The sequence below is a fragment of the Anas platyrhynchos genome, chromosome 1, assembly GCF_047663525.1.
Source record: "Anas platyrhynchos isolate ZD024472 breed Pekin duck chromosome 1, IASCAAS_PekinDuck_T2T, whole genome shotgun sequence".
In the NCBI taxonomy this organism is placed as follows: domain Eukaryota; kingdom Metazoa; phylum Chordata; class Aves; order Anseriformes; family Anatidae; genus Anas; species Anas platyrhynchos.
Genome location: NC_092587.1, coordinates 44,996,802 through 45,019,372, shown reverse-complemented (window position 1 = coordinate 45,019,372; position 22,571 = coordinate 44,996,802). Strand labels below are relative to the sequence as shown.

Sequence of the window (22,571 nt, the reverse complement as noted above, 5' to 3'; positions counted from 1 at the left end):
GGTTGTGATATCACAAATCTTATTCTGGACTTTATGAACATGAACGTATAAAATTGACTTATTTTTGGATCCTTTTATAATATATCATTCACAGGAATATTGACTCTTACCTGACATTTCCACATACATGTATTCCCCTTGAGATATCACAAATCTCTGCTCTGTTTTGGGCATGATATGTGAATCCCTCCTGATATGGGAAATTTCTCCATGTCTCATGGTGTCTTTGCCTTCAGAAATTAACACTACTTAGAAACTAAAATGGAAGACAGTAGCAGAAAATTGGGTATTAAAAATAGAAATGCAGCTCAGCACAGGAAAGCAGATCTCTTGAAAGAGTTTACATTGGTGACAGGAAAATCCTTCAGCCCCTGTAAAACGTGCCTGGCTAATTAATGCCATCTTTCTCCCAGCAAGTCAAATGAACTGTTTTGTAGCTTGTTTGTTTGGAAAAAAAACAACCTACTGAGGAAAATTGGTTCTTGCTTTTACACACAGGAAGTAATATAGAAAAAAAGAGATGTTAAGATCTGTCACTTTAGTTTTCATATTTATCTAGTGTTTTAGTGACAGTTGTAGTTCAGAATCTAAGAGACAATTTGTGCCATTTTCTCTTAAGACGATTAAATACCTTTCCCTGACATGTAGTTATCATGAAAATAAGCATGAAGCAAAACATCATGGTTTCTTTTTTCTCCAGAACAGCCCTTCTGAACTGAGGGTTCAAGGAAAAAATGTCGACACTAACCTTATGTTAGTGTGATTATAATGAGTCAGGCACTGTTCTGACCTCCCAGAATGAAGGGCAGGAGGGGTACCTTGGGTCACCTTTTCTTTACTGCCCCTATGTTTTGTTCTGGGCTTTGGCCATTGCTCTTTCAATCAAAGTACACCAAAATGGGCTCATCACAGAACAGGAATGACCGTATTCAGGATGAGTTTCGAGAAGACTGAAACTGCTTACTATCCAAGGCTGAGGTGCATTGCAAAAGCGTTTGTCTTGGCTGTAGACATTTTTGACTCTGAAGCATCTCTGACCAGCCTAGGGGTGGCCTTCTGTATCCAAATCCAGCTTAATGACTGGCATCACTTTTAATAAAAGATGCACTAGTCAGCTAGCTAATGTTACCTAGATTTATTTCTACATTGTCTTGTCTTCAGGTGTTACACCCTCCTCTCCTTCTCCCATACTACTACTCCCTATTTTCTGCACCCATACTACTACTTAATGTAGATGCTGGATGGTCAGAGTTTGACCCTGATGAGAAAAAACATGGATAATACACAACCAGCATAACCAGATCAATTCAAAGAGTATGAGCAACCTTGATAACTGTGTAAATGGATGTGTTCATTGAAAGGTAGCAGGTCCTTGTTATAACAGTAAGCAGGCCTGAAAACAAAGGTTTCAGCCCACAAGGAAGCAGTGGCAAGAAGCAAAGATGAAGGTCCATCACCAGCTGCCTTTTGGCTGCAACTTTTTCCTCTCATTCACCCTGATTATAAGCTAAGAGCAGAAACAGTAATCTCATAAAGCAATTTGATGTCATTTTGCTTTAACTGGGAGAGGGTTCAAGCTCAGCAACACCAGAGCAAGGAGGCTCTCTTGATTTGCAGGATGGGGTGACTTCCATTTGACTTTCAAATAGTGTTTATCTCATAATCAGTATGCTTCATTTTACAGCATTTTTTTTGGTTTTGTTTTGTTTTCCTTTGCAGAAAGCCCAATTCAATTGGGATCCAGAGACAGTGGGACTCATACATGGCTCTTTTTTCTGGGGTTACATTGTGACACAAATTCCAGGAGGGTTCATCTCAAACAAATTGGCTGCTAACAGGTAAGAAAACAGTAATTGAAAGAGGTAAGATCTGCAGCTTTACAAATGACTGTTTTACAAAGTTTAAATGATGATTACAAAGTAGTGAATAAAAGTGTTTCAGGAATCTGAAGGTGAACTTGTAATATGTCTATAACCAAAAGAAAAAAAAAAAAAAAGATTTCTATTATTGATCTGATTTCTGATAGTCTCAATTTAGCTCATTCATCTCAAATATGTACACATTTCTTGTTTTCTAAACAATAATGCTTTCTGGAGACTGTTAGGAAAATCATACCTGGTGTTTCAAACAATGCTTGGTAACATTTATCTTTCAGAAGTTGCCTTAGTGCTTCATAGCTCAGCTTACCAGCAAGTGAATTTTTTTCCAATGAAATTTGACTTTTCTCCTTTAAAATTTCCCAGTGAATTGAAATGTCTTCCAGAATTTTTGAAGCTGTGCACGTAGGAATTACATGTTCTGAAGGCACAAACCCATCCTCATGCACATGGACATCTTGTCTGTGGCTGGATACAATACTTATGTCTGTAATTAGGATTGCCTAGAACTTTTCTAATAGAGCCTAATGATTTCTCTTTGGCAAACAATGAGCATCTATATGGATTTCTTCCATGCTCATTGTGTTTGTGGGCTGGCATTTTTTTTTAATTCAACTGTTTTTGAAAAGGATAATAAAAAAGTAGCTAATTGTGCCAAAGATAACTTTAGTCTTAGGCTTTACTTCAGAAAATCTTCAGAATTTGGACTATGATCACATCTGAAACAGGGAGATTGTCTGAAGACAGCAGGTTGTAAATGAGCTCATGAGATGTGCATGTGAAGGATGTTTGGGATCTACAGATGAAAGAGGATTGGCACTCATACCATTCTCTGCAAATAAAATGTGACTTATCTACAAAGGCTTTCATAATAGGAAAAAAAAAACTTTGAGACCAGAACTACATGGTTTTGTCCAAATTCAAAGTACTTTGCTCTCTGTATTCTACAGAGAGTTATAGGAGTTACAAGACTGGACATTCTTCCCGCCCATATCCTTTATGAAATGACTCCAGGATAGAGTCATCCCATAGAATTGTCCAGAAGTTCAGCCCCAACTCTCCTCTATTCATAACCCAAAGTTCCTCTGCATTCAGTTTGTACTCTTTCTTCAACACTACTAGCAATCTGTTTTTCATTTCTCTACTACATAAAGTGCCTAAACAGGGTAGTTTTCACTCTGTTGAATAAGCCAAACAAATTAGCTAAGCTTAATCATTTCCCCAGTGTTTCCAGTCTTGCCACCAGATTTTGCAGCAGAAGGGCCCAAAACCACAGATGTGCACACTGTTGGCTGAATAATTCAGCATATTATTAATTTGGCTTTCGTTCCCTTTATTTTCTTACAACCAGTAAAATCAGCTAAGTTTACCCTCTAGCTCAATTTATTCTGTCAGATGACTGCTTTCTTAGGTACATATTATGCATATGCACTGAAAGCTATACTTCTGTCCCCAGGATACTTTCAGACTATTTCTTTCAGAAATTTCAGACAATACAACACCACATCATAGATTTGGTTAGCATAACTGCATTTAGGAGCAGAATTTGCTCAAGGAACAACACCCCAAAGGATGATCTCAAAGAGAATTCCTGTTTGTAGTAATAGGGATCACAAATCTGGCTGACTCCACCTTTTTCCTTTATTTGTTGTTTGCCCAACCTATTTCAGCTTGGGTAGATTCAGTAATGGTACTGAGTTTCTGTTTCAGGGGGATGACATCTGCTTGCTAAGACCACAGGGCAGGAAACAGAGAGCTGGGGTTTGTCTGTGAACCCACCTCCCCTAGAAAGACAAATGCTTTCTATTTCCCAACTGCACACTGGTAATGATATTATTCTGTCCTGTTATTGACTTTATAGATTTACATATAGACTCTTGTCACCTGTTTAAATCCCACTCAGCACTGTGGAACCTTGAACACACATGGACCCTTCCACACCTCAGGCATTTCTCTAACGCAAATAGTTATTTATAATAATGTGGGATTAAGATGGATCTCAGAACAGCTGAAAATAATGAGTGGTATATGGTTTTGCACCAAAGCCATCTGAAACTGAATAAATTGCTATATACATGTCCAAATTTGTATGGATCTGCATTCTCCCCAAAAGTTCATAAACCATTTAGTGACTATGTCCCTTTATCTTGCTGCTTATCCTCAAACATGCATACTAACAAAATTTCATCATTGTTTGGTGGTGACAAGGAGACATGAAACATAAGGCACTCCATTATATCAGTTTTCAGTAACAGCACCCTGCTGACCAGAGGAGTCTTTTGCTGGAGAATTCTGTTTTGATCCAAAAGTAGCAGCTGGCCAAGGATCATGGTGGTGAGGAGAAAAGAATATGTCAATTAACTGAAAAGAACTGGGATATTCTTTGGGATTAAAGGCAGTGAACTGCTGGAAATATGCTGGCCATTTGTGAAAACAATACTTAGCCTCTTAAACAGTAACACAAGAGTGTATGGTTCTAACAGCATAAATCATACATTTACAATACACATATTCTGGTTGGCATTAAATTAAGTAGCAAAGATTGGAAGCTCAATACCCAGAGCTAGCTGTTTGGATAAGAAAACATGTTCTCTTTCTTATGGTTTATTCTTCCACTTGCTCATTAACTTACATTTTAACATAATTTGCTGTAGTTCCCTGAGATGGTTAACTGTGTTATGATAACACAGTTGACATCAGTATTAGTGGTGAGGAAGAGGCAAAGTGCAAAACTTTTTTTCTCCTCTGATTATAACAGAGAGCTAAGTAATACTTATTTCTCAGCTAGATGCTTACTTGGCTTCGAAAACAGTCTCCTAAATGTCAAGATACGATCATAGGTTTTGTGTGCCATTTCAGATTTTCAGACCGCTTTCTATATAAATGCATTCCTTTGTCACTTTCCTCTGTCAGCCTGCCCAGCCTCTTTGCTTTTGTGTTCATTTGCTAAGTGCTTTCTTGTCATTCAGATTATGAGCTGTCTAGGCATTGGCTGTTGTTTTCCTCAATAGGTGTACAGAATTTAGATAAAATAGCGTTGATCTATGACTGTAGATTCTTTGCACTATAATGCTACCATTAATACTGCTATCAATAATAAGCCCAGATTCAAAATATGAGGTGATGTATATTTCCTGTGAATGTTTCCAAAAAGAAACTGAAATATAAACAACCAAATCCTTATAGAAAGAAAGAAAGAAAGAAAAGAAAGAAAAGAAAAGAAAGAAAGAAGAAAAAATGAAAAATAATCTGACAATAAAAAGTTGTGACACAACAACCCCATGCAATGCTAAAACCTTGGGGCAGAGTGGCTGGAAAACTGTGCAGAAGAAAAGGATCTCATGCCTTGAACATGAGCTGTCAGTATGACCAGGTGGCCAAGAAGGCCAACGGCATCCTGGCTTGTATCAGGAATAGCGTAGCCAGCAGGACCAGGGAGGTGATCGTCCCCCTGTACTCTGCTCTGGTGAGGCTGCACCTTGAGTGCTGTGTTCAGCTTTGGGCCCCTCGATACAAGAAGGACATCGATGCCCTGGAGCCTGTCCAGAGAAGGGCTACAAAGCTGGTGAAGGGCCTGGAACACAAGTCCTACAAGGAGTGGCTGAGAGAACTGGGGTTGTTTAGTCTGGAAAAGAGGAGGCTCAGGGGAGACCTTATTGCCCTCTACAACTACCTGAAAGGAAGGCATAGGGAGCTAGAGGCCTCAAGTTGTGCCACGGGAGGTTTAGGTTGGAAATAGGAGACATTTCTTTTCAGAAAGAGTAGTCAGGCACTGGAACAGGTTGCCCAGGGAAGTGGTAGTGTCACTGTCCCTGGGAGTGTTCAAGGCAAGGTTGGATATGGTGCTTAGGGACGTGGTTTAGTGGGTGACATTGGTGGTAGGGGAATGGTTGGATCAGATGATCTTGGACGTCTTTTCCAGCCTTAACGATTCTATGATTCTATGAAAGTTTATAAATATTTTGAAGTGGAAGATGATAATAGCTATGCATAGTAAGATCTGTGTATGTATTTAGTAGAAAAATGAAAAAGGAGAAAATATTTCTACTATCCAGATCTCATGATTTCAGATCAAATATCTATCTAATACCATTCATACATCAGAATGAAGCTTAATGTGTCATTTTTGAAATGTGACTGGCATAGCAAGCCAATTCAGAACTTGTTCAACATCATTGCATTTGAACAGTTTGAAAAAGGGATGTGAATTATGGTCCTCAAACATCAGCATGATGCCAGCTAGCATCAGTGTAGCTGGAAACCGAGGCCCTTTGCCACAAGGGAGTTATTGACTCTCAACATGATGCTAGTCATGAACTCTTGATATTGAGAGTGTGTGACACAGCTTTTAAAGTCCATTTGTGGCACAGAAAGGCTTCAGTCAGCCAGGTGTGAAGATATATGAAATCCTTATGGGTCCCTACCAACCTGGCATTCTATGATTCTGATAAATCCAATATAGCTCAAACTTCCTAATGATATTAATTTAAATGGTTGTTTCAAAAGGTTGTTCCCAGTCTCTTTCTTGGTTTCCAGTGGTGTTTTCCATGGTACAACAGCCTCAGCTCTCCAGATGTCCTTTTATGAACTATATAAGGGAACATAAGTGAGCACTCAGGGATGCTTTTTCCTTGCTCTTCAGCATCGGTGCCTGGCAAGCCTGCAGCCCATCCCATACTGTAATGACTTCCCTGTGTCCCAGCTGTCCATCATGTCTATTGTCACTATGGTTTATTATTGACACAATGCACTAAGTGTGCACCACTCTTTGGCTAAACTTAGGAAACCCCAAGTCCATGCAGGGAGAGCTCCCACAGACTGTGGTAAATGAGGCAGACCCAGCTCTGAGTGTCATCCCAGGGTCTCTGTCCTGGAGTTTCAGTGATGCTGCTCAGATCTATAACTACCACACAGAGGTTTCTGCTGCCTGATTCTCTAATGGGTGGTAATACCTGGAAAACTGCAAATGATTTCCCAAAAGCTACAGGCTTCAGGGGCATTTAGACTTGTACCCAGCTCTAGGAAGTGCTCTTCCTGAGCAGGATAACAAAATGTTTATATCATGTTTTTCATAGAAACCCTCTTGTAGAAACATCCCTTCTATGCCATAGTTACAAAGGACACTTGCTGCTATTATTTAGAGAACTGATGTTGGAAAGGAGTTAATCTTAAACTGTTCTGTTCTATGTTTTAGCAGCAGGAAGTGAAAATAATCAGTGCACTCACACATTTCTGAAAGGCACTTACATTAGGCTTTACTTGATTTGAGTTAAACCCTACTGATATAACTGAATTCAAGTACTTTCAAGGATAGATGTGCTTCTCACAGTTCAGGTCTCATACAAACAGCTTAGCTACCAGCTGGTGGCATAAAAACACCCATGTCTAGTTCTCTGATATAAAGAAAAAGCAAACAAACTCAGAATCTTTGTTTCTATGTACATTAAACTCCTCTTTCATTCAGGGAAAAAATGCATTGACATTATGGGGACTTACCCCCTTTTAATAATAAAATGGCTTATGACTTGGTGGGCAGCAGTGAGATTGTCTTTGAAACTGAACCTAAGTACAGTCTGAAAAGTAGATACTAATTATATTCTCTTCTATTGTTACCTTTTTTTTTTTTTTTTTTTTTTTTTTTTTCCACCAAAGGGTATTTGGAGCAGCTATTTTTCTAACATCTACACTGAACATGTTCATCCCTTCTGCGGCAAGAGTGCATTATGGCTGTGTGATGTTTGTAAGAATTCTGCAAGGCCTGGTGGAGGTATGAACACTCACCACTTTTGTTTTGAGAGATTTGGTTCTAAAGCATAAAAATTTTGGTCAGGTTTTCTGATCTCTCTGCAGTTTTACTTGGTACTCATTTTTTCCATTGGTATTTTTAGGATGATATTTTAAAATCATGCTAATTTATATTTTTAAATTTATCTTAAAAGAAGGCAAATAATTTAGGTTTATAGTGCTGTGGTTTTATCTAGTTTAGAATATTCGTGCCATCCATGGTACATGTATATGTTAAACAGCATTTTTACCCCAGCACACCTTGCCATTTGACTTATTATTCAAGTAAGTTTACCATCTTCATACTGCAAAAATAAAGGTCTTCCAGGCTTACTTAACCTTTTCTACATAGTTCCATGGTGGCAAAAAGTTAGACAGGTTGACACTGTCAGCAACTGCTTGAAGTAGAAATGCAGTGAAAGCAAATCATGATGTGTGAAATGTCTAACAGGGTGTCACCTACCCAGCCTGCCATGGGATGTGGAGTAAGTGGGCTCCTCCACTGGAGAGAAGCAGGTTGGCAACCACATCATTCTGTGGTAAGTTGATAGGTTTGAAAGTATATAGACATATATTTTAGTAATTTCATGATTTACAAGAGAAATGCAAACCCTCTGCCTTTTGCTGCATCTGCCTATGGCCACATTAGCTTGCACTCAGCTCAAGAACATTTTTTTTTAATGACCCCCCTTTATTATTTAAAAACAATCCTTCTCAAAATGACTCCAATAGTAAAGTAAAACAAGTCTAGAAATGTCAGATGAGAGAAATTACACTTTTTTTTTTTTTTCTTTTTCATTTGCTCATCTTCAGGGATTCTATTTGTTATATGTATTGAATTTACTCTTCTAATCAAGTATGCACTTGATTATTTTAAAGGACTTGAGGACTTGGTCAGGCTTGTACTTTGCTCTGCTTACTGCATCCCTTTCTAATGTTGACTGTCAACTTTCTAGAAGATGGCTGGTAGAAAGTTTCAGAAGACTCTGGGGAGAGGAACCCAGTGGAAAGATGGGAGAAATCAAATTCTTTCATTCCATTTGAAATCTTTTTAGCCTCTGGCAAGAGCCTTAAACCTTGTTATGGAACAAGGAGCAGGAAAAATACTGAGGTTTACACCTTGTTCTTCAAGGATACTCTCTTTTTGGTCGCAGCCACACTACAAAAAGTAGTTTTATTTTTCTCTTTTAATTCCATTCCCTGGGTAGAAATTTTTGAAAAGAGATGCTGCAGGACACTCTGCACCACCACATTGTCTTGCTAGGAAAAATGACTGTGACTCTCACACCTTTCTGGCCCTTTCATTTCTTCTTTTGGTGAGCCTGCATAGCTGCTAATTCCAGGGAAAACTGTGAATGCTAGTATTCATTGACTCCTCATTGACTCCAGGCTAGATTTGTGTAGATGGCTACATGGGAGGAAGATAAAGCATAAACAAAATGTACTCCTTCCACTCTCACCCTAAAAGGTCCAGACATGTGGAGTACAGAGCTGAAATGTTTCTGCTTCAATTTCAGATGAGCTGTGTTGGGAGTGTCAGAAAAGGCACTACTCATTAATTCAGTCTGTCATTTCTTATCCTCTAAGACACAGTTATCATCTGTATTTGGTGTCCTTTCCCATTTGTAAAAGTGAAATTGGACAGGTGAGCCAGTATCTAATAATACTGAAGAAAAAACAGAAACAGATTTTGAAGAGTAAGCAGGTCAGAATGGAGGAATCGAAAACAATAAAAACAAATGTAGGTGGTAGGGTAAAGCCACCTGTAGATAAATGTCTGTTAGAGATAATATTCAATAGAAAATGAAAGAGTCGCAGGAAAAACTGCAACTGTCCATTAGCAGTGGAACTGGAAGACTTGGGAAAATACAGCATTAAAATACATGTGGAATGATAAAAAGAAGAGTAAAATGTGAAAAAAGCCTTCTTTAATACTGTGGGAATTTTATTTTTCTACACATAACTCCAGGATATAGCGGTTATTTAGGGGTTTCAAATTACTACATAAGAACAGTCCAAAAAAACCCCTCCACCCTCAATGTTGAATTCCTAGCACTGGGTAGAGAAAGATCCTCTTTGTAGCTCAGTACCCATTTTAGTTGCTACAGAGCACCAATTCTTACACTTGAAAGGTGAAGAAGAACAATGAAAAAATTAGGAACACATTCCCTGATTATCTATTTTCTTGCCTGGGGCTTTGCTACTGCTGCGAGAACACTGACTTACACAGAGACAAAGGAGAAGGGTCACTTCTGATTGCAGAGAAGTATTTGCTGAAGAAGAGAGTGAGGTGTTCTTCTGCATTTGCCAGCAGTTTTAGGTTAAAGGTGTTCATTAACAAAGCACATAATAATGTCAAAAACACAACTATCTGATTCTCTGGAATAATTCAAAGCAATACATCTCATATGTGAAGCCACTGGCATTGTTTTGAACTGAAATCAAATATCCAGATTACATAAATTCACATTTGGATCTTCATGGAAATTCCTTGCCAAGCATTTAAATACTCAGCACTTTCTGCAAGTCACTCAGCAATATGTTTCACCAGTTTTACATATTTCCCAATCTGAAAAGCTTGGCACAGCCCACTTTTTTTTTTTTTTTCCTGACAATATTTGGCTATATATTCCAGCTGTTTGTCCATGCTGCCTACATGAACTAAACATGGTTAAACAGACTCAGGGTTGGTCTGAATGCTCCCGCCACTCATGGTGCTTGTTGGGTGGTGGGGCTAGAGCCACAATACAAGCTTCTCAGCATCTCTGCAGCCATCGGGATTTCTGGACACCAAGACGGCTTCTGAAACTTGGTCTGCTGCCTTCTCTGGACTTTACCTTCTGTGCCTCGGGATTAGGAGGGACTCCCCTCTTCAGCTTACAAAACTTATGCCTGAATGGTTGTATGATTGTGTCAGCTTTGTGAATCCCATTTACCCACTTCAAGGGCACAGTCCTTCTAGCTGCAAAATGAGCCAGGTGATCCCACCTTACTGAGGGTGTCTTTCTCACCATCCCAAGCAAAATTTCACATTTCTATGACATATCCTAGCATGTATGTTCACAAGATGCTGCTCAAACAGAAGCATCCCTCCAGTTCTGCCTCTGTGTGCACCTGCCTATACTGACTATAGTGAAGACTGGCTCATCTATCATTGCTGACATGTTTTCTTCACTGTTTTTCTCCCCAGGGTCTTATGCAGGTGCAGTGGTCGCCATGCCATTGGCAGGTGTGCTAGTACAATATATAGGATGGTCATCAGTCTTTTATATTTATGGTGAGTTGCTTAACATAAAGGATCTCTGCTCCTAGACTGGTACTGCCAGCAGTTTTGTTAAGTCTGTGTAACAGGTATGAATCAAAGTCGTTCTGGGGAGTGGTTACAAATGGGTCTTCCACTTCATTCTCGACTTATTGCAGCTTTTAAAATTTTTGTTTTATAATCTGTTGTATTGTGTTTTAAAATTCTAAAGGCCAAACTACAGCCCATGGTCACCCAGTGACAGGACTGGATGCAGTTGTGCAGGTTGCTCCATAGCACAAGCACTCAAGTGTTACGTGTCCCAGAGCACACACTATAGTGCATGGGGCAGCATGTGCTGCCAGTGGGGAACCTAATGCCTCTGAAACCTTCTGCTCTGAGAAATCTGGCCCATGTGGCTGAGTCAGGTTTTCTCTGTCTTCTCTGTAGACGCAGAATGCACCATAAGATTTGTCGTTGAAATCTGATTGTGAAGTCCTTGTACACAGAGTGTGACCATGTTAAAATGAGTCTCCTGGTCCCACATGAAACTTTGCTTCTGCCTTTTCTCTGTTCCACATGTGCCATGTCATACGAGTGATAGAATATTCAAATGCTTTGCAAACAGGCATACAATATACAGAGTTGGGAATCATTTTTTCTTCCTTCTCTGAGCATATTTTCTATGCAGACTTGGTTTAATTGGCTCTTGAAACAAACTTCAATGCCTATAGATATTGAAGTATGGCTTTATTGGTTTTTAAAACCAAGCTTTGCTTTTCCTGCCTCTCCAGGAATGTTTGGGATAGTTTGGTACTTGTTTTGGCTGCTTCATGCCTATGAGAGCCCTGCTGCACATCCAACAATAACCAGTGAAGAAAGAATATATATAGAAACAAGTATTGGAGAAGGAGCTAGCCTAGCTAGTGCAAACGTAAGTAAAAAAAAAAAAAAAAAAAAAGCTTTTTAGTGGCTGGTTATAATTTATGAGCACTTTGCACAATGTTAGCATATAATGGGATGGATACTGTCAGCTTCATAAGAACAGCAAAGCTATTTGTGTTGATGTTTAGAGGCTTTTCATCTAATGAAATTTGCAGGATCAAGCTCATGCAGCTGGACAAGTTCAGCAACAGGCAAAACATGTAGTGCTGTTTCGTCTCTTGACTTATAGAGCACCTCCAATCTGGGGAGGGGAAATGAGTGGGGAGAGCAGGGAACAACAAACTCTGATCTCCTGATCTTGAGTTTGATAAAAAAAACAAACAAACAAACAAACAAAAAACAAACAAACAAACAACAAAAAAAACCACTTTATGGAAATACCTGAATAAGAAGCTGCATCCAGTTGTTAAATTATCCAGCTGCCTTTTGGGTTCCTGCCAAGGATGACTGAAATTCTGAGAGCTCAGGCAAGGATTTCTGCCCTGCTCTCTCTCACAGTACCTCAGTGTGTTATTTTAAGACTTCTCTTTCCAAGAAGATCCTGGAAGATCCTGCCAACTTAAAAGCAAAATCCTATTTTCCTATCACACTTCTCTCCATTCGTTTAGGTTACACTTTTTTTCTAGATGTGAAAACCAAAGATATTTCTTGATACATGTTTCCTTCTTGGCTTTTAGTCTTGAACATTATGAAAAAAAAAATAACTCCAAACTCTTTCCTGTACATGTTTTGGATAACAATCTTGGTGAAAGTATAAAGTATCAGACTCCTTTTTGGCATGCTCCTGAAAATTGGCTGAAGTTACTCAGGCCTTGTTCGGAGACACACATACTTGTTTCCAGTCATGCTTTTGCTCTTGCTGTACAGTGGTTTTACTGCAGAGGACACTAGTAGCACCATCATGTGTTCACACGTGCCTGCAGGCATACTGTTGCTTGTAGAACACTACAATTTTAATGAAAGGTGAATACTAATGTATATTGCCACAGTTACTTGGTTTAACTTCTGGTTTCAATTCTGTTTCAAGTGGATAGGGATCTGAAGTGTTTGTTTTATTTTATTTTATTTTATTATTTTATTTTATTTTATTTTATTTTATTTTATTTTATTTTATTATTTATTTTCCTGCTGTATGGAATACTGAAACATAAATAGAAAGTGGAAACACCAAAAAGAAGTTATATAAATTAAATTCCCTGCCACAGATTTTTTTTGCTGAATGAAATGAATTAGGTTGAAATTGCCTGCTGCTGCACTACCAGTTGTTTTTTTTTAGCTTGGAAAAGCTAAACTTTTTTCATAATCCCTTTGCTGAAACCTCATTATGTCAAAACGTTGGGAACAGCACAATATTTTCTCTAGTTTACGTTGACTCTGATTGATCCTGTTATCCCAGCAACGGGATTTCAGAAGATCATTTGTAATTTCAGCAAACAACGATAATAGTAAAGTAGTCATCCTAAAAATCTTATCTATTCCAAGAAAGTTTCTCTGCCTCTCTTTTGCCACTAATTCAGGACATATCCTTTTATCCACTTACATTGTAAATTGGATGAAATATAACAGATAGGCCTGATAATAAAAGATACTAATCTCTTCATTCTGCCTTCTGCCTACTCAAAAATGCCTTTGTTGTTGTTGTCGTTGTTTTGTTTTTCCTAGAAATTTAGTACTCCCTGGAAAAGATTTTTCACTTCAATGCCAGTTTATGCAATCATTGTGGCAAACTTTTGCAGAAGCTGGACCTTCTATTTGCTCCTTATAAGTCAGCCTGCTTACTTTGAAGAAGTCTTTGGATTTGCAATAAGCAAGGTAAACATCTGAGATGAAGCAGTGACGTTTAGACCTTCTCCCATCTTAGGAGATGCAGAGTGCTTGAGGATCTCCAGATCCCTCTTGAGCAATTTCAGTAGATTATTCCTAGTAGCTGGGATGGCATACTTTTACTGATCTGATAGATATGAAATCTTGTTAGCATCAAATTCTTAGCAAAAAGAAGGAACTGGAAAGTTACTTTCGTTGATAAAAAAGAAACACATCATGAGAAACACCAGGTAAGTAAAGAGAAATGCACATTTTGTTTAGTGTTACTTGCCAGGCAACTTTTATCCTCCTGTTCTTTGTTTTTCACTACATTTCATTGACAATCAGGGGTCAAATTCTGCATGGATTGATATTGCCTGCCACTTCATTAAAGACAGTGTTCCTATACTACCTCTTCAGAGCTTGAATGAGGAATGAAAAATGATTGTTCCAGAAAAGTTTTTCCAACTTTCCTTTAAAAAAACCTACTGACTGTGTTATAAATTATTTCAGTATAGCACTATATTGGTTCAATATAACAATAAATTATTTATTCAGAGCAATGATGCTCTGAATGGCCAGGTGCAACACTAGTATGAAGAAAAGGGCTATTGAGACAAAATGGGTTTGTTTATTCTGAATTCCCTTTCATAAATGCTAGTGTTCACTAATTAAAAACTAATGTAAAACTGACTCAGTGTCAGTATAAGGAGGCTTAGAAAATAAACTCAAACTTCCCACTAAATTACTTCTTCAAAGAAAAACCTCTAGATGATGACATGCTGGCCACTAAATTTTTGCAAAAACAAGGTCTTTTGGTGTATATGGGATAAGTACCAGAGCTAACAGTAAAAGTAAGAATCCTTTGCTAGAAAATGAGAGAAGATGAACAACAATAGGCCCTAATCTCACAAGAGTAGAAGAACATGCATGACTTCAAAAGTATGCTTAATTATTTGTAAAATTATTTAATATTTTTGTGTTTTATGTTGAATATTCATTTGTTGCCTACACAATGTGCAGGTGCTACCTTCATTAAAATAGTGACAGGTAACAGAGAGAGATTTGTTATGTAGAAAGGCGTTCTTTAAGAACATGAATAATAAAAATATATAAAAGCAGTTCAAAACTGAGGTAGAACAGTCTAACATAGAACACATAAGGAAAGGTTTTCTTGTATCTACAAAAGGAAATGTTAACAGTTCTCTATGGAAGTCTTCACTGCAATCACTGGAAAGCAGGGATAGTGCATGATATTTCTAAGGTGAGATTCTCACTTGTGCTCTGGCTTCTCCTCCTGGGCCATGAGGAGACATTCACACCACCCTGCTTTGAGAATCTAACTAGCTAAATTAAACCAGACTTGTGCTCTTTTGCTGGTCGTTGGAAAGAGGAAAAACTACTTTGGAGCATCAGCTCCAGACTTTTTAGACAGAGTTCTCTTCTTTCTTTTTATTATAGCTTGGGTCCTTTCCTTGTGCCCCTTGCATAGGCACAAGGACTCAGAGCTGGGAAATACCTGGGAGAAAAGCTGGTACTGCCTGGATGGGAGCATGATGGAGTCCCTCAAGCTCCTAGAAATCCTTAAAGCTGGGATAAAGGTAGCCTGAGTTCACCCAGGTTTTGTTTGCAGGTCCTGTTGGAGGAAGGGTCCATACTCCACACAAAGATGCATGCTAAAAATGTGTCTAAGGGAGGGGAGAAAAATGTGAAGAAAAGAGAAACAGTTCCTGATCTTTTCCTCCTAAATCCTGAGGAAGTATATGAGCACTAAGCATTTATTTGTCTAATTGTAGGTTGGCCTTTTGTCTGCAGTTCCCCACATGGTCATGACAATCATCGTGCCCATTGGAGGGCAGCTAGCTGACTTCTTACGGAGCAGGAAGATTTTAACCACTACCACTGTAAGGAAGGTCATGAATTGTGGAGGTACTGCTGGATTCTGAAAATACAATATTACAGTTGTGTGCTTCACCTGATGCAGATATCATAGTTTGGTCCACATTTTATTGTAATTAGAGAAAAAATTCTAGTTCACTTTTGCAGTTGATTAATCTGAAACATTTAACGGAGAGCTGATGTTAGATGTCCTCATGCTGTAAATCCTTACTCATCAGGCACATCCTTTTAAAAAGGGAGGAGGCAATATGCATTGTTAATAATAAGAAAGGCAATAAGGACTCACTCAGATGAGATTCTGATAACATAGGTCTCATTCTGCAAATTTGTATCAACTAAGCTAGCCATGTCCTGTGGTGCTGGAGAGACCCCTTCCTAGTGGTTACAGCTTTGCATTAACTGGCTGTGTTCCTGTGTGCTACTTCCAGCAGAGCCCACTGACAAATTTAGGCTGGAGATGTCATGTAAAAGAAAAGTGGGGGATGGACTGACTCATTTTTACTCAGCACAAAATAATTTATTTCTAGATCAGTCACTAGAACTGAAATATCAATGACATCTGCATGTAACTGGGATATACTAAATTAGAGCAAAAATTTGAAGCCAGATAGCCTGTGGAGTTATGCTCCTCTGCCAGATCCTGGCTTACATTATTTATGGATGGCATAGGCTGCCTGAAATAGAGATGCCTGCAGTTAGAGATGCCACACAGTTTGGCAATACATCTTCACAAAGAATTCTCATTTTCTCATTATTCATTGTATTTTCAGGGAGTACTTTCAGTGTCATTCAAAAAAATAAACAGAAGGATCATAATACATATTAGAAAATGATAATTTCCAGTAATGCCAAAGACTAGAAGTTGCCTGTGACACCCAGGCATGTCCTATTGTCTTGATGAAACACTTATCTGAAAAATACTCCTTTGTTCCATCTGCCAAGAACTTGTCACATCACTACACCCATAAGAAATTGAAGGCAAAATGTATTTTTCTCCTTACCCTGTTATGTGTTTTGTTCTGTGAATTTTACAGTGCTTTTCACAGAATCACTTTTTCATCGTTTCTCTCTACTGCTCGATGAATTAAATTCCCCTGTTCCTTGGGTCATGTATACAACAACAGGGAGTAAAAAGTATATTCTGAACGACAACAAAAAAATTCAAATGTCCTGCAAGTATATTCTCCGCAATAAATATTTAAATGTTCCTGCGAATCCACAAGGCTGACAAGTATGTTCAAGAATAGCTTTAAGATATGACATAACTTTGAGTCATATTAAGCTACTATTTTGGCTAGACCTTAATGGTATCTCTGTGACTAATAGCAATTAGAATGTAATTTATTCTCATGTGTTTAATTTGAAGGCTTTGGAATGGAAGCAACCTTGCTTTTGGTGGTTGGTTATTCTCATACAAAAGGCGTGGCTATTTCCTTTCTGGTGTTAGCAGTAGGTTTCAGTGGCTTTGCAATTTCAGGTAAGAATAATCTTACTATTGATTTTATTATTAATAATAAAAGTGATGTTACTGTTGTCACTATCATCATTTCTATTATTGTGTTTCCTCTTAGCATGGCTGTTTATGGGGTATACCCTACTATTTCCTAGATCAGGAATAATTTATTTCTGTATCTATGAAACATGTTGCATGTAGAACATGAATCTGTGAAAGAACTTGCTCTATATTGTCTCCATTTTACAACAGCTTTGTGCTGTTTGGTTTCTAATGCCTATTTATGGTGTTGGACACCTCTTATCCTTCCATAAAGGGTATCTTTTACAAGAGGGAGAAAGAATTACTCTGGAATTAATAGTTACTCAAAGGGTATTGCTTGCAACCCCACGGCCAACTGTAGCTGCCAGTTTGTTCTTTCTAGGCCTGTTCCATCTCTGTTGTGTCCTATAACCACCCCTTCTCCAGAACAGCTGTTTCTGCCGGTTGCATGGGGCTTACCAGTTTCAGACTGACTTTGTAGCTCCACCACTACCTCTGCTATTAAAAATAACATAACTCTTATGAAAATGGAAGCCCATCAGCTTGAAAATGACAAGGAGATGGACCTACTGAACAAAACTGACCAGCAAAATAACTGCTGGTGTTCAGTCTTAGCTTACACAGATGGGAAATAGTTGTGCTACTCAGTTATGAGGTTTATGCTTGGCAGGCCATTTCTATCAATCAGTTTTTATTGTAGAATTTTCCCAGCATGCAGCTTTTTACTGTACTTAATCACATGAATCTGGAATTCATCACCCTTTCCTGTGATCATCCATGTTTCATATGACTAATTTTCATTACCTAAAGCACGATTATTATCTGAGCTGATTTTCACTCTTTGTTTTTATTTCTTAATGAAATATTTACCCAGAAGATATGCTATAGTTAGGGTAATTAATTTTCTTACTGTTTTATATCCTGATTTTGTTGTTGGCCTTTTGTTTGTTTGTTTCAGTATGTTGTTAAAATATTCTTTAAGGAATAGGAAAATATGTTTAAGAACACTACTACATAAATAAAAACTTTTTAAAAACATCAGACAAACAAACATCAGACCTTCACTCCCTAATTGAAAATGTTTGCTGAGTGCATTGTTTCAGTATAAAATGGGACTTCCCACTACCAAGAAGCAAGAACAAGCTATATTTTCTACACAACATGGTCCCCATAGGTGAAGAAAAAAAGGGTGTTTGAAAAAGGTTAAAGAGTTACAACATATCTTCCATCTTTATCATTAAGAAAATACTACCCTTCTTATATGTGTTTACCACTTGTTTCAGGCTTGTTCAGCCAGCATGGCTGGAGAAAACCCTGCTGGCTTGGTTGCACAAAGTCGACTGTTTCTCTTACATGTTGTAGGATTCAACGTGAATCACTTGGACATAGCCCCGCGTTACGCCAGCATTCTGATGGGGATCTCCAATGGCGTGGGGACACTGTCAGGCATGGTGTGCCCACTCATTGTTGGTGCAATGACAAAACATAAGGTAACAATTCTCCATGTCTTCTAGGAAGGATTACATTATACAGCAAAAGTTAAGACATTTCAAAGCTTCCTGGGAACTCCATTTCATCATCAATCTCTGCAGCTTCTTTCTGTTGTTGTTTTTTATTTTAAAAGTCCACTTCTACAACAGTACAGGGGCCAGATTCTCAGCTATTAAAAACTAACTGTCTGTGCAGGGAGATATTATTTTATACCACCTCAGGCTGAGTCTCTGCAATGTATCTGTTCTACTAGGAAATGATTACGGGGCTGACTTGGGAAACTCCTCTGCAATGCAACTCTGGTAGGGTTCCTAAGCAATCACTGATTTGTGATTAAGATTAACTCAGTTGTTAGTAAGAGCTCAGCTTTTCCAACTCCATGAATGTTTCACATTGCAGAGAGAACTTTCACTGTAGTAAAAAGTATGCAAACAAAAACCAAAATAACAGAACCCAACATTTTGCTATTGTATTAGCCATTATTATGAAATAAAAAATCTTCACAATACACCCCATATTTTTTTTTCTATTTGTAACATCAGGAATCAAACAATGATCACAGTCATTGTTCAGTATGTGCTAATTCATGGTCCAATTCACACATTAACATTTCTTTTTACTGAAAACTTAATGAGACCTGCACTGTTCTTTCAGACGCGTGAAGAATGGCAAAACGTCTTTCTGATTGCAGCCTTGGTGCATTACAGTGGAGTGATATTCTATGCTATCTTTGCTTCTGGGGAGAAGCAGGAATGGGCTGACCCTGAAAATCTCAATGAAGAGAAATGTGGCATAATTGATCAAGATGAACTGGCTGAAGAAACTGAGATGAACAATGAAACTTTTGTAAGTCCAAAGAAAATGTATGGTGCTACCAGTCAAAACAGTGAAGTACAGAGAAGGGAATGGAGAAAACAAAAGCAAATAACTCAAGACATGGAAGAACAGACTTCTTACCATTATGAAAATGGAAATTTTCAAGATTTGTCATAGTACTTGAAATTGTAAGGTTTATATAGCAGCTACTCCCATCTCCCCTTCTGCCTAGCTGCCCCAAATCATCTGGTATCCATATGTATTTTCTTAGTCAATTGTGTAAAATTGGCATTGTGGCCAGACACAAGGAGTGGTTATTCTCTTTTAGCAGTGTGGAAGATATCTAACAGTGGCACTGAGAGAAGTGACACTAGGTCTTCACTCTGCCACTGGATCTGTTTGGGAGAAGCTCCTGTGCCTGGTAGGAAATGAACAGCCCTGGTAAAGGTCCTGCCTGGTGGAAGTTTATGACTGTGGGAGCAATGAGTGCCCTCACTTTCTCAACTGAATAGAGGAAGGACAAGGTCATATCAAACGGTGGATCCACAGATATATATGTGGTTGCTGGGGCTCTAGCAATGTAAGAGTCTGCCCTGAGGGACCCTGTTTTGCCTTTTTAGGATTCTTTTTGGTTGGTATTTGAGCTGCTTAACCCATGTCAAACCGCAAGCTCATGATAAAAGATCAAAGTGGAGGGAAAAAAGTATTTATGACATGAGACTCTAATTAATTACTAATAGTCACTCAACAACAGGAAGAGGAACATATAACAAAGATGGCACAGTATTGCTTCAAAAGTTCCTTTAAATTGATCATCAGACTGCTTTATATGGATAGTCCACAGGGTATGGATAAGGAGATAAAATGCATACTTGTGAGATTTGTCCCCCTCCAAAGATTTTGTGCCAGCATGAAATAATTTTGAATACAAAATCATCATTAGTGATGCGATATTATTAATCCTTATGAAAGGAAATCATCATCCTGCTGGGATTAGGTTTCTCACTCAATTCATTATTGTGAAGTAATTTAAATATATTTTTCTAGTATTATAATGATAGAGTTCCTGATGTCAACCCCAACAATTTTCATTTAGGCAAATGGGCTTACACAAGTAAAGTCTTCAGTTCTGGATCTATGGCTTTTTCTTCATCTATGCCACAGTCTCACTGTTGCTACAAATGAAGCACTGTACCATCTAAGAGTTAACAGAATTTCTGTGTCTGAAAGTAATTTTATTTTGCTATAGGTATATGGTTTACAATATAAAGTGGCTTTAGCATTTTCCTACAAGTTTTAGAATCAACCAGTGGAGCATGCTGTGTCATCATAAACAGTTAGCTGCAACTCAGAGACCCATTGTGGCATTAATATTCATTTCAGAATGGAGAATTTTAGGAATATATGATTTAAATTGTCTTATCTTATTATTATTGCCTCATTAAATCAAGTGAAAGCGATCTTGTCTAGTCTATGATGTGCTTTGTTATATTTCATTATTATTGTTCTTATGTACCGTATACAGCCACTGTGATGCACACAAGATGAGAACATTTCTAATACTCATTTTGCTGTTTTGTTGAAGCACAATTGAATACCGTGAGTGGAAGTACACTTGTACATTCATTTGAATCTGTGGATGATTTATATTCCCTACAAATGTAACTAAACACAGAGAGTGGGAAGTTAGCAAATTCTCTGTATATGTCACTGGTTCATTTCCTACCCAGCACAATCCAATTTACAACAGTATATATGGATGAGAGGTAAAGTGAGGTGAAGGCACATCTAATGTCATTTTAGTGAGGATTTTTAATTGGTATTATCAAATAATTTAATTATATGAGCATTGTTATAGAACAGTGCAATCCTACCTCAGCACAATGCAGTTTATTAATAAGCCTCTTCATATATATGTATAGATATTTATTCAAAAATTTACACTTCAGTTTAGACTGGAGTTGTTTATTTTACTACTGGCTTTTAGAACAGATACAGGAAAATATAATCTTTCTTGCAGGTGATAGTCAACATTTGGGGATTTAAGTGGCAGGAGGTGGACAAATGCTCTCACCAGTATATCAGAAAAGCTGGACCAGCTGATGTCAAACTAAGTTGCAACATACATCACATCTTGTGATAGAAAGAAAGCCACTTCTTCACATATGCACAAAACAGGAAGCTTCTGCTTCCTTCTTCAATCATGTAGTATGCACATAGTTACTACAGGAGCTCTTTATCTGGAAAACAGCATTATGAAAGGACTTAATATAAGAATCTATCTATAATCTGGCAGAGAGGAAAGTGGAAGAGAATCAACTAGCTTTAGTAACAGAAGACCACACAATGATTTTTCAACTAATAAAGAGGGCTAATGCTACTGTTTCACTTAAAGGAACACAAAGTGAGTGAATGTTTTTATTACAACAAAGAATTACAAACATCCTGAAAATTTCAGAAATAGCCAAACACAAGAGCTCAGTTGCCTCTGTGGTCAGTGTAGCTGCTATTTCTTGCTGACATACATGTAGGTATGCATCACAGCTGTCAGAAGTGACACTTGGTACAATGTGGAAGAATCGTTTCATATCCACAAACAGACTACTCTGTTTTAGTTCAGAAAATAACTTCATTGAACAGTTGAATATTATTTAAAACCTTGAAAGAAATGGTTCAAAAATTTTTGAACAAGCTTTTGCATATAAGCACTCTATTTTCTAAATGTAACTTCCACAGGCACAATATTATGTCCGAGAAGCTGAACTTATATTTACATACTGCAAAGCTTTTCCAGGTAATCACATTCAGATATTTGGGCTTTCTCCCTTTCCTTTTCATCTGCTTTAAAATTTTCTGTTGTATTGCATAAACTGTAAACACCAGCACTGGTTGGAGTTACTTTTCTTTCCTGGAAATCTTTGTTACTTAATCAACTGTTTGATCTACTTCGTAGCTTCCACATTACTATATGACCAAGAATGATGCCAATTTATTGAGATTAAATAGGCTTCATAACTCCAGGATTGCTGGATCTCTTTATCTGCAATCTGCTTCAAGAGTCTTCTCTTGTGGGATCTGAGAGAACACAGTCACTAAGGGTGTTTCTGCTAAAACTACCTTCTTAAAATATGTTAGAATTTGAAACATTTAAAGAATCAGGAAAACAACTTACATAACCCTAACCTAACACCTAAAAAGTTGCAGCTAATGGATGCAAATA

General features: G+C 37.9%; 1 protein-coding gene across 1 annotated transcript in view; it reads left to right on the top strand.

The window, feature by feature from the left end:
• SLC17A8 (solute carrier family 17 member 8) overlaps positions 1-20,811 on the top strand; it is a 28,954-nt gene extending 8,143 nt beyond the window's left edge. The window contains exons 3-12 of the mRNA XM_005024537.6: positions 1,720-1,838; positions 7,530-7,644; positions 8,113-8,200; positions 10,852-10,938; positions 11,697-11,836; positions 13,510-13,659; positions 15,447-15,579; positions 16,916-17,026; positions 18,407-18,534; positions 19,190-20,811. Of these exons, the coding sequence (XP_005024594.5) occupies positions 1,720-1,838; positions 7,530-7,644; positions 8,113-8,200; positions 10,852-10,938; positions 11,697-11,836; positions 13,510-13,659; positions 15,447-15,579; positions 16,916-17,026; positions 18,407-18,534; positions 19,190-19,528 (1,410 nt within the window). The 3' untranslated portion in view covers positions 19,529-20,811. The remainder of the gene's footprint in view (positions 1-1,719; positions 1,839-7,529; positions 7,645-8,112; positions 8,201-10,851; positions 10,939-11,696; positions 11,837-13,509; positions 13,660-15,446; positions 15,580-16,915; positions 17,027-18,406; positions 18,535-19,189) is intronic.
• The last annotated feature ends 1,760 nt before the right edge of the window (positions 20,812-22,571 follow it).